This window comes from Plectropomus leopardus, chromosome 6 (genome assembly GCF_008729295.1).
Source record: "Plectropomus leopardus isolate mb chromosome 6, YSFRI_Pleo_2.0, whole genome shotgun sequence".
NCBI lineage: Eukaryota > Metazoa > Chordata > Actinopteri > Perciformes > Serranidae > Plectropomus > Plectropomus leopardus.
This window is the reverse complement of record NC_056468.1, coordinates 24,829,329-24,841,620: the sequence shown is the minus strand read 5'-3', so window position 1 is coordinate 24,841,620 and position 12,292 is coordinate 24,829,329. Positions and strand designations below refer to the sequence as shown.

General features: G+C 37.7%; 1 protein-coding gene and 1 long non-coding RNA gene across 2 annotated transcripts in view; one reads left to right on the top strand and one right to left on the bottom strand.

The window, feature by feature from the left end:
• Nucleotides 1–5,845, top strand: part of LOC121943991 — a 41,014-nt gene extending 35,169 nt beyond the window's left edge. Inside the window, exons 4-5 of the long non-coding RNA XR_006105886.1 lie at nt 974–1,077; nt 5,773–5,845. This is a non-coding gene — a long non-coding RNA (uncharacterized LOC121943991). The remainder of the gene's footprint in view (nt 1–973; nt 1,078–5,772) is intronic.
• On the bottom strand, nt 1,999–11,366 carry mrps27 (mitochondrial ribosomal protein S27). The gene is made up of 11 exons (XM_042487628.1): nt 11,282–11,366; nt 10,450–10,527; nt 9,474–9,544; nt 9,287–9,345; nt 8,544–8,658; nt 7,292–7,370; nt 6,259–6,374; nt 6,001–6,103; nt 5,758–5,900; nt 3,857–4,018; nt 1,999–2,477 (listed from the first exon to the last, which is right to left on the bottom strand). The coding sequence occupies exons 1-11, from the start codon at nt 11,352–11,354 to the stop codon at nt 2,229–2,231; spliced, it is 1,248 nt and encodes a 415-aa protein (XP_042343562.1). The 5' UTR covers nt 11,355–11,366; the 3' UTR covers nt 1,999–2,228.
• Nucleotides 11,367–12,292: the final 926 nt, after the last annotated feature.

Genomic DNA, 12,292 nt, shown 5'->3' with positions numbered 1-12,292 from the left:
ACTTTTTTTTTTTTATAACGTCCAGTTAAAATTTAAATAAAAAGGAATAAATAAAAATAGCTCCCTGTGGTTTAACAAAGTAAAAGTTCCTCCAAAGCTGATGCTTTTCTTTTGAACTTTTTAATTAATTAATTTTATTGTCGATCATTAAAATATAATGCAGATACAGATAATCAGCAAAATGCTTAATATTGGCCCCAGTAATTGGCCAGGCCAATAATCTGTCAAACCCTACTAAAGATTTGAAGTTTCTGCACGGTTTCCCACATGTTTGTTTATTCGCGGCAGCCTGTCATGATATCAGCATTTCCTGACACACATTGATTTTTTTGTGCCTTTGCGCCCGTGATAGACGAGGCCAGAGGCCTGATGTTTTCGGGTTGTCTGTCTGGTCCATTCGTGTTAAAGTGATATCTCAAGAACACCAGAAAATTTACAAATGTTAACTTGGACTTGAGGATGAACTGATAACATTTTGGTGGTCAAAGGTCAAAATGTCCACTTGGACTCAAGACTGAACTGACTAGAATCTGGTGATCAAAGGTCAAGGTCACAGTGACCTCATAGAACATGTTTTTGGCCATAACTCAAGAACCTTTGGTGTTTACCCTAAACTGCTGATTGTATAGATCTTCTGTGTGTTGAGTGTCCACGTTTTCACTGACATGGATGTAAACAACTTGAGAAGTGTGCAGAGGAATACAACCATATAGCAGCATATCTGATTCATTTTTGGGAGCAGGATTGTTCATTAGGAGCACTGATGGAATATGTACATCTTTACAGACGAAGACTGTACGTCTGACAGACGACACAGCAGAGCATCAAGCGCAGTGAAACTGTTAATTCATTTTAATGCTATTTTTTTACAACAGCGCTTTCATTTTAGTGTTGTCATTCATTATTCTCGTGGAAACCGTGCATACCATAGTCCAGCGCTGGGTTTTAAAGGTTGCTTCTCTTGCTTCTTCAGCAGATGCTCCTCTAATCCATCAATCTGATGTGATCAACTCTGACCCATGACTCAAACTCAACAAACTGCCAAACTCAGAGAGGGGACAAAGACTGATAACAAAGGTAAACACACACACACACACACAAAACACTGTTTGCTGTCTCAAAATGAATACGCTAAGCAGACACTGAGTTGAAATTGTTTTATCAACTGCCTTTTCCCAGGTCAATTAAGAAGTAAAAAGTCCCAAATATGACATTCAAAAGGGACTAAATATTAGAAACAGTGTTTTCCAGCAGCTATATTAAACATCTCATAGAGCTGCTTTCAGGAAAGCAGTCAGTAAGGAGCCCTCTTGTTGCAGCATTTTCAGCCGCTCATTCATCCTAGGCTGCATACCAGGCGGTTTCCCAAGACCATGCTCTGAATACTGAATAGCTGCAACATAATGTGGAATGAATGTATTATGTGTACAACCACAACAGCATTTTCTTCTCCAAAGATCTATTATCTTATCTCTCTGTAGGGTCTAAACAACTCGGGCTTTACTCTATTGCCCAGTTAACATGCAGTTTTTACAACGAGTGCTGCTCATGTATTAGCTGATCCGCTCTCATGATGATATTTTCACTCGTAACAAACACAGAAGTGCACTTTGTGTGCACTCTGGCTGTTATCAAGGCCTATACTGCATGATTTATGTTTTCCTGTGTGAACAGAAATGTGTCTGGCCATACAGTAAATGCATTCCTTTCCATGCAGAGAATTTGGTTTTCTTTAGATTGGCTTATCAGCAAATTCTTCTGTGCAATACCCCTTTCAATCCCTTCTGAGAAAACTTACAAAGATGCTTTTGACAGACACTCACACAGACGACTGCAAGCAGAGGAAAAGGAGTGGGAGGATGTGATGTGAAATATTCCCCAGCTTTCCCTTCTTTTTGCTTGTATGAGGTCACCCGACCATCAGGCTTCACAATTGATGTGTGTATACGTTCCAATAATGATATCATCCCAGAAAAAAACACTAAATGTGACACACAATTTCTGACACGAATGAAAATTAATTTTATTTTGACAATATTTGCCCTATTTAACACTATAAAAACAGAGCAATACTCATCACATAAGCACACAATAACGGTTATATACAACTGATGACACAAGCAGATGTAATATTGACAATGTTTCACAAATTTAGAGACATCAAACTCATATTACATTAATGTGCATACTCAGTGGACAGTTCAGTGATTCAGCTCCGTCTTCATTGTCTACGCCTGCTGGGCTGCAGCCCTGGCGGCTAACCGCTCCTGTTTCTCCAGCTCTGCCTTCTCCCTCATCTCCTTCTCTCTCTGGATCAGCTGCCTTCTCTCGGTCTCCCAGGCCTGCACCCGGCTCTCATACTGCTCCACGTCTGATTTCTCTGCAGCAGCCAGGTTCTGCTGGGCCAGTGCGGTCACTAAAGCCTGGAAGGAGGCTGAGTCCACTTTACCCTCCGACTCCAGCTGGCTGCTTAGGTCCTGGAGAGGCAGGGGAACAAAAAAAAGATGTTGAAGCACTCAACAGTGACCTCTACACTTCATTTAAGTGACTCTAGTTAGGGCAGCCCCTTTAAAGTTGGAGATTCAAATCATCAGGCAGAGACCCCTCAGCCGACTGACATCTCTTCAAGTCCAGCAGCCGTTTGTTTGTTTTTTGCAAGTCAGTGTGCTGCTGGGGACTGTTTGTTCTCCACATTTTGCTGTGGAGTTCTCTTGACTTTCTCGCTACTCTTTGGAACAAGCAGCAGCAGCTGCGTACATGCAGACAGCAGCACGGAGGAGATACTCAGGATGAAGGGAGAGATGTGAGATGTGAGATGTGAGATTACAGCTCACAGCAAGCTATCATGCTGCAGTCTCTGGCTTTTGTTTGATATCTAGTGTCGATAAAAAATGCTTTTGCACATTTGCGACCCATCGTTAACACTGTTACCTTGTTTACTATATTACATCAATACCGCTGTCACACTGAATGTCCCGCTGAGCCCCGTTCAAAACTTTGAAATTTTGTGTGAAAAAAAATAGGAATCATCAAACATTTGTATTGAACTACAGAATCCGATTCTACTGATATAATTCTGAGTCGGGTACAGCCCCAACTGGAGTGAAACCCTCCAAACCAGTGAACTCTTTTCATTTTAAAAAGAGACTGATAATCTGGAGTCCCAATCTGACAAAACAATGTCCAGTAATTAGTGCTTAAAAAAGAGAAAGAGAAAATTTGCCTCTTTTTTATTTTAATTCCTAATCAGTGTTGATGGTAAATGTACTGAAGCATAAAACTCCTTTATGCGTGCTATACTGACACAGAAAGCTCATAGATCCGTGCTGGCAGTGCCTACATGTACCAGGATATTTTGTGGAAGGACAGATTCTCTTTCTCCCGTCGTCCTGAGTATCTCCTCTGTGCTGCTGTCTGCATGTACGCAGCTGCTGCTTGTTCCAAAGAGTAGCGACAAACTCAAGAGCACTCCTTCATCTTACCTGCAATGCTTGGATTAAAAAAGACAATTTGTCCAAAAATAAGTCTAAAATTTGATCAAAACTTATCTCGAAAAGGTCTTAAAAAGCATCAAATTTAGAGTCTGATACCTGTTTGCCAATTTTACTTTCTACAGATTATGCATAATGCAGCATGTCTTCATTTATCTTTGATCAAAAATACTTTTGTCATCACAGTGATTTAGTCAAGACTTTTGTTTAAGCTACGGTTACCATTCAATTAAATTTAAAGTATGCGGCCCACTCAGAGTCGTGACAGGTTAACATTGTTTATCACATTTAGTGGCTCACCCAGACAAGGAAAACTGATGTAAATTCTTCTGCTACAAACTAACCTGCTGCACACAAACACCCACCTTGAATCTGTTGGCATACTGAGGTAGCTTCGCCCGCTCGGCCTCATCATCTTCATCTACAGTTTCTTCTTTCTTGTTCTCCTCACCTGCTGATTCTTCTCCAGAGGAGTCGCTGTCTGAGGTGGCAGACAGCTCCTGCAGCACGCTGTCCACGTAGTCCAGCTAAAGAACAATGATTATCAACGTTAAGTATGTAGGAAGATTATTTTTTTCATTTATTTTGTTTGCAAAATCAATATAGTGTAGTTCTGAAACAGCTGTTAATGCCTGATAAGTCTTCATCTGATTTATATTAAATTACTTGAATAAATGTTACATATTTTTCACTTTTGAAGAGGATGCACTGATTAGATTAAATTACGTGCCGAGCAGGCATGTAATGATGAAAAAGGCCAAACGCCTCATCTCTTAATCTTAGGAAGAAGTAAGATTAACTGTCACCTGAGGTGACAGTCACCAGCACCTTCATTTGAGATGTAATATTTCCCCTCTGTCCTGCGGCGTTATCTGCTCTGTCTGCATTATTGCTGTGCTGCTGCCTGACACAAGCCGTTTAGTTCCTGTTGCGTTGATTCTCACAGACACCCTCTGTGCTCCAGGCTCTTCAAAATCTCATTAGACGTGGACAAAGCCGGACTATTGAACTGGACAGCACAGACCGGATTAGAGGCGCTACACCCGACTGTGCGTTTGCGCATATATGTAAAAATAACAGCAATATGACAGCGTGCGTGTGTTTTATCTCAGCAGACGAAGACTGTGTCATACACCCCACCTGGAAAGTAACAACAGTCTAACTGTGCGTGTGTGTGACAACAGAATCCAATTTGAAAGAAAGTTAAATCCAAATCACTCTTAACACTCGGGAATTGTGTTTGTTTGACGTCAAACCCAAAGCGAGAGGGAGGATTGATAACAAACACTGAGACTGATTGCTTATTTCCAGCAAAAAAGAGAAAATATGCCTTTTACCTACACATACCTGCCACTTTTGTTTCATGTTTTACAGTATTTTATGTGATATGATATAATTAAGGATCTAACTTTTATTCTCCTGATACCGATGACCTTAACTCAGGGTATCCGTCAGTGCAGTGTACTAATCTGCATGCACTTGGTTACTTAACTTGCCGTTGAACATTCCCGCTACCAACTATTTGCATATGCCAACTGCCAACAGACCAGACCAGCACAAACAGGTACTTCTAATAATAAACTAATAACTAATAAATTAAGGTTGATTGGCATCATGTCTTGTAAGGAGATATTTCATGCATATGTTTGGATCATGGCACCTGGTGATTCAATCAAATGTGCATATTGGATTGAATCACCAGTGAAGTGTTTTCTGTAAATAAACAATCTGTTAACAGCCAAATGTTTGATCTAGGCTGAGATTTAGTCTGCTGATGGTATACTGTATGACTTTACTGAAGCAGCCTCCCACTCAAGATAACATTCATCATTCCATCAGTAGTGAATGTCACTAGAATCACAGAGTTTTACCGTAATGACTGTGATAATTCAGTATCTTGCGTGCCATGAGTCCTGTTATGAAAGCCTTGGTGAACCTGCAACATAACAGCTTTTTGGCTGCATCTTCATGTTTTGCTCTTTATTTGACAGCAGGTTTGTTATCCCCAAAAGAGGGGTGCAGCCTGGTGTAAGTCTGGTCTATGTGTATCAAGTCATATTAGTGACGTTTTAACGTTCACACTGTGGTAGATTTTTTTAATTAATAATACAGAGAACTCATTTCACATAACAATATGTTTTGGGATTTTTATTAACTTATTTTAAAAGATTAACAAAATAATACATATTTAAACTGTTTTTTTTTTTTTGTTAATGTCGACTACACACACAAAAACTGAAATGATATTTGATTTTGTGTTCCTTACTGTGTCTTTGGCCAGCTTGACGTCACCAGAAGCAGCAGCCACTTTCTCCATGACATCCAGCGCTCGGCCCAGATATCCATGACCCCAGAAGAGAGGCATCCCTTTAAACACGGCATGTATGCCCTTTGACATCTCCACCTTGCCTGGATGGGGAGGTAGGTGCAGAATAAATGAGATACCCAGCAGAAAATTAAAATTATAAATAAATAAAAGCCCTGTGGGGGAAGAAATTCAAACACACACCTAGCAGAACATTGCCAAGCAGCTGAGCGCTGAGGCCAATAGTGCTGTCTTGCGTCAGTCCACAGATGAGCAGTGATGCTCCCAACGCCCGCTCCTCTGACACCTGAACACAGTGAGGAACGAGTGTAGGCATCCTCTATTTGGAAGCATATATCTGCTGCAACATTGACACAGTCATGTACTCTATTTCCAACCATAACAATATATTATGATCATCTGTTTTCATGACGCCTCCCATGTTGGTGCTGTTTCACTCACAGAGAGTTGTGGTCTGGTTGCTAGGTAACTGCTCAGGGCGTAGAGAGACAGGATCTGTGTGGAGGGAAGGTTGAAGGCCTCCTGAAGCATCACCTCCTCAACCACAGAGCAAGCCCCTGTGCAATTACAACAAAAACATTACGTCATTTCAACACTTTTGTTTGCTCGCTATAACGTATTTGTTGTGATTCCTTTTCATTTATTCTTTTAAGAGGCAAGTATGAATAATTTTACGGATAAGTCCAAAGTAAAATATCTTTTTTTTTAGCAACTGCTAAAACTAATTGTTAGCCAATATTACAGGGATTTCTTCTTAGTCATCATACAGTTGAAAAAGTCAGCAGGGTGGGCACTTTTTGAAGATTAAGTTTTAAAAATCACAAGCATTCGACATGCTTTTTACGTAAAAAAAAAAAATTAAGAAATTCTGTTGTTATTTTGTATTTTTCTTATTGTTAACAAATGCCATGAAAAGAGCAAAGCTAACAACAGCCAAGTTTCCATCCAAATTTGCACAAATTTTAAACTATTTTTTCAGAAAATGAAAAGAAAAATCTAATGCATCACCTCACTATAACTGTTGAACATTCATCAGGATAAAAAGCTGATAGTGCTGATTCTCCACTTGGGTGTCATTAAGCCTTTGAAACCTGGAGCGACATCACTTTTCTTGTGCCGCTTTAAGAAACCTTTCACAAGTATTTAAATCTTTAAATCTTGAGCAAATTGGTCTGGTTTCTTTCAAACACAGCAAAAGAAAGGTTTTGAGCAATTTGGTAAGAAATGTTCCACAAGTTGCAAAAAAATATTAGATTTAAATTTTTTTTTTAAAAAAAAGCTAAGGAAAAATGTCAAGAGAAAAAAGATAAGGCAAAACTATATGTATAATTATTATTTGACAGTCTGTCGGTTCCCACTTCTGGAAATATTTAAAGTCTTGTGTCTGCAAAGATTTCACTTTATTTCAGTCCGTGTAAACATTATTTTAACATTCAAAATGTCTGATTGAAAACATGCTTTAAAAAGGTCTCACTTTTTAAGTCTCCATCCTTAATGTAAGAATTGATCAGTAGGTTGAAGGTGAAGTCGTCTGGGAATATTCCATACTGGACCTGCACACACCAAAAACACAATTTCTTTGCATTATTTATCTGTAAAAATTGACAGTATAACCCCCCATGATTTGTTAAAAATGGTGCACAGTATATTACACAATAACACAACTGCTGGTTCCTAAAGCATCACTGACATCGAGACCTCTTATCTCACAGAAACATGAGACCAATCAGAACAATTTCAGAGGTGTCAGCACTGACTGAGCACATGCAGTTTTACCTCTTTTGGGATAATTCTGTAATTTCCAAGATACTAAAACTCATTCAAAAACAGCACACACGCTGGGCTGAAAATGTCAAACACGTCTGATGTTATTTTTGCTGCTCAGATCGGTTTGTAAATTCATCTTGGTGTTTGAGATTCGATCACGCTGCCAGATAACTGCGGTTGTCAACTCAAATTAAGATCCTCTGATCAGACTTCCTTTCTGATTATAAAGTTGTGCTTACTTTACATCAACCAGTCTTCTGTATTCAAGTTATTATTGTAAAGAAGTATTTCACTGCTGGAAAGATGGTCTTTTTTAGAAAACTGAGCTATATATGGGGCAGAAAGACACAAATATTAAAAACAAAGGAAGCAGCCTGTAGCTTTTGCTTAAAAGGTAGAAAACCTACAACTACCAGAATGCACTGTGCCATGATGGACCAAAAAACGTTCCATCTGTTTGGTGATGTAATGCGAGTTTTCGGTTGGGTAACAATATGGCAGCCGGCCGGTAACAAATGGTCTTCAATTACAGTTAAACAGAAAGCTAAAATATGCTTCTGGAAACATTTTAGGTGAGAAATATGTGACATAATAACACAATCTTGGGTTCCTATTTTTCAGCTGCTCTGTTTTACAGTTTGATCTAATTTTGTTCAGCCTCTGATTTTACAACAAAAGAAACAGTTTGGTGTCTGTTTCCTGTTCACAAATTCTTGTGTAACTGCCAAACAGTGCACTAAACTTTTAGGCAAGAAATAGGCAATACAGTAACAGAAGTTTGGTTTTAAGTTTGATGAACACTGTCTAGTTTTGCTTTGGATCATCAAACAAACAGTGAGTAAAACCAAAAACAGCGAGTTGATCATATCTACCTTGACATCTTTGATCATTGGGCTATTTCAAGCTTATTTAGTATCAATGGTATCCCTTAAGAAGGAGGAATTTAATTTGTTATGTACCTTGTTTTTGAGTGTGTGCAGGGCCTTCTCTCTGGCCCCGTATTTTAGACACTGCCTGATCCAACTGTGAATGGTCCAGTCTTTCAGGTACCAACAGTTTGGACTGTGACGAAACCTGGAGGGATAAAAAAATAAATAAATAAAATTAAGTTTTCTTTTTCATACATTTATCACAGTTCTGCTTTATTTGTGTGAAAGATAGAATGATAGGACAGATGTGAGGAAGAGACTGCAACCACATCTGTCACAATAAACTATTTTGGTTGCTGCACCACCAGAGGACAGAGTAGCAAATTTGACAACTTCAACCTGAAAACTCATCACTAAAAAAACAAACACAGTTGAATGTATTTACAACAACAATTACTATTTACAAGCTTCCCAGGGTGGAAAGGTGGCTATAAAATCCTTACCAGGTTTTGAAAATGAATGCACCCTGAACAAGGGTGTGATTGGGAAATATAGTAAATCTTGTAATCAGAAGAATGGGTGCAGATTCCAGAGGAAGGAGTAAACAGGAAAGGTCTGGAGTTGCCCCGCACAAAGAAAAGCATGTGACCCAACATAAACCAAAACAGACAAACTAAACAGACAATTCATTCCAAGAAAAGTACACACACAGACAGACAGACACACACACACACAACTTGATACCACACAAAACCAAGGAAGATGCCAAAATCTGACACAGACATAAAGATGCAGAAATTGATGCTGAAAGAGTAAAAAACTATCTCTCTTACTTGTAAAGGTAGTACTCTGCTTGATCAACCTCCTCTCTAGATGAAATGTTGTCAACAAACTGGAACAGAAAACATAAATAGCTGTTAAAAACTTCTGCCATCAAATCCAAACTTCCATGTTGACTTATCAGTGACAGGTTTACCACAAACACAAACAAAACACAGGCTATTTAAATTTGGAGCTTACCCGCGACACAGTCAGAGAGCTAACAGGGAGATTCCTTTCGTATGTTGTGTCCATATTGGTGGCCAGTGCAGCTGTAAAAAAAAAAAAAAAAGACTATTATACAGTTTATCAAGTCATAAACAAACTACTCAGAATTTCCTTTACAGTATAGCATGCCGGTATGATAAACTGCCCATTGCAGGATGTGTGTAATTATATTCACACTATTGAACAGTCAGCAGTCAGCGCATCATGAGGCTGCAGTGTTACACTGCCATCATGTGTTGATTGAGAGCACTCACACTAACAGTCTGTGCTCAACTGTTGACATGAAATTGCCAATAATCAATACTTATGGATGTGGATATAAGTCAGCTACATGGCACATTTCATATTATGTGTAACAGGTGATTTCAGTGCGGCTATATATTGATAGCAGAGCTATATCTTACTTCATGGAAGATTAAACCGCTTCAATAGTCTGAACTTCAGATTTTAAGTTTGTATTAATACTAATAATAATATTATTGTGTTTACACAAAATTGAACACCCAATATCAAGCTGAACAACATTAAACTGGCAAAAAAATTAAACTGTAGATCGGGAAATATTTGATAAAAAAATAATTGTCAAGTCAGGTCAGTTTTCATCGTTTAGCCCAATGTCAAAAATCAAAAATGTGCCTCAGGGTGCTTAACGATCTGTACAGAATATGACACCCTCTATCCTTCTTTTGGATAAGGAACACCAGTCTCAGTGGGATAAACCTGGTTAAATAAAGGCTAAACAAAAATAAGCATATAAAAAATCCCTTTTTAACAGTTGCCCCTAGGATTACATTCTTGAACACTTTCTTCATTTACGATACGTTACAGTATAAGTTCCCCCACATAATACCCACAAATCATTACCTCTATTGGAAGCTCTTGTTATTATTGAATGGACTGTGAAATATAATTCATGTGAATATTAGCTTTAAAAGCATATTTGTCTTACCCAGGTTTTGAGGATCTTTCTCTCTCGCCTCCCACACTTTGGTGTCTGTGTAAGCTGCTGAGAGCAACCATCTTCTGGCTGCAAAGACAGTCAACCAGGTGATGTAGATACAAGTAATATATATATATATATATATATGTGTGTGTATTATATATATATATATATATACACACATACATATTTATATATACACACATATAAATATAGTCCTATGAGGGAAATTGTTTTGTTGCAGCAGCAAGAGAGCAGCAAATGAAAGAAATATTCTTAAAAAGGGCAAAAAATGCAAATAAATATATATGCAAAGGTAGGCACTTCACATAAAATACAATGCAATAGAATAGAGGGAAATGACAATAATAATATGAAGTGTGCATATATAATCATTATACAGCATACAGGCCAGAGGTGGGTGGAAAACAAATAAAAGAAATATAAAAGAAGTTTTAATAACAAGTCAAAACAGCAAAAGGGATAAAAAGCATAAAACCTATTTTTGGGAAATAACCCTAATACTATAAAAAAAATATATATATATATATAAAGCAGGTGGAATGAGTTAAAAACCAGCAAAGAAATGGATCTTGAACGGCTTCTTAGATCTACAGTACTGAGTATTAAATGTTGCAGCAGACTGCGTTTTTAAACCTGAGTTTTGCAGCTAAGTTAGCCGGTTGATGTAGCTTCATTTAGCTAACAACATGATCTGGGGACATTTAGCTCCTAAACATCCAAATAACGACACAGAAGAGCGAGGAAGGAGAAATTATGCAAAGAAATATAACGATATGAAGCTATACTTTTATCGTGGTTGGATTAAGGATGAGTTTACCTGAAAGAGAAGGAGTTAAACATTTAACTTTGACAGCTGCAGTCACACATCGCTTCAACACGGAGGCTGCCATCTTTGGACGAAACCATTGTCAGCCGGGACGAGGGGGTGTTTGATATTTCCACTCAAAGTGATACAAGAGGGTTATACCACAAGTGAGACCTGCTAAACATAGACGCAAATAATCTTTTTAGACTATACATCTGCATAGAAAAACGTATTTCGGCACCTATTCATGAACAACATTGTTAAAGAGCAAAAAGAGGCTGAATCTGCAGTTATAATTATTTTAAAGTACATAGAGTCTATTGAAGTCCAGTCTTTAAAGCTAATTCTAAAGTTAAAATCAAACCAAAATCGTCAGAAATATATAATAGAATAGAATATATTGCTGAAGTTCCTACAGAAATATAACAAAATGATCAAATGCTTGGCAGTATTTGGAGAATGTGAATTTAATTTTCTTAAAATCCGTCTATAAAATTGGGTATAATTAATCATAAACTAGTATAATCATGGAGTGAAAATTGACTTCTTTTTCTAAATTACAAAAATGTCTAGTTTGTTAAGTATGTAGCTTAAATATTAGCAACTCATCAAAATACTTTTTATACAAAATGAGTGCTGTAATAAGATATAGCTGATATGTTGAAACACAAAACTTAACATTTCACGAGGATTTTTCTGTTCTGTTTTTTTTTTCTCTAATTTTCTTTATTCTTTTGAGGGGATAGATCTTGCCAACTTGCTCATTGCCTTTTCCCCATGGTTTCTAAAAATCCAACCAGTTTGTTCAGGCTTCAAAGGTTTAAATGAAAGGCATCAAAACTAATGTCAACCCAGGTTTCAAATTGTGAAATAAACCCAAATCAATTGTAACATTTATAATTCACATATACATGTTTACTTTAAGTTATGCTCTTGAACAAAATTGTTGTCAGGTTGATTGACAAAAGTAAAACACTAGTTGGCTGAGGTGAATTAGAGTTACTCTGTTGCAGGAGTGTGCTT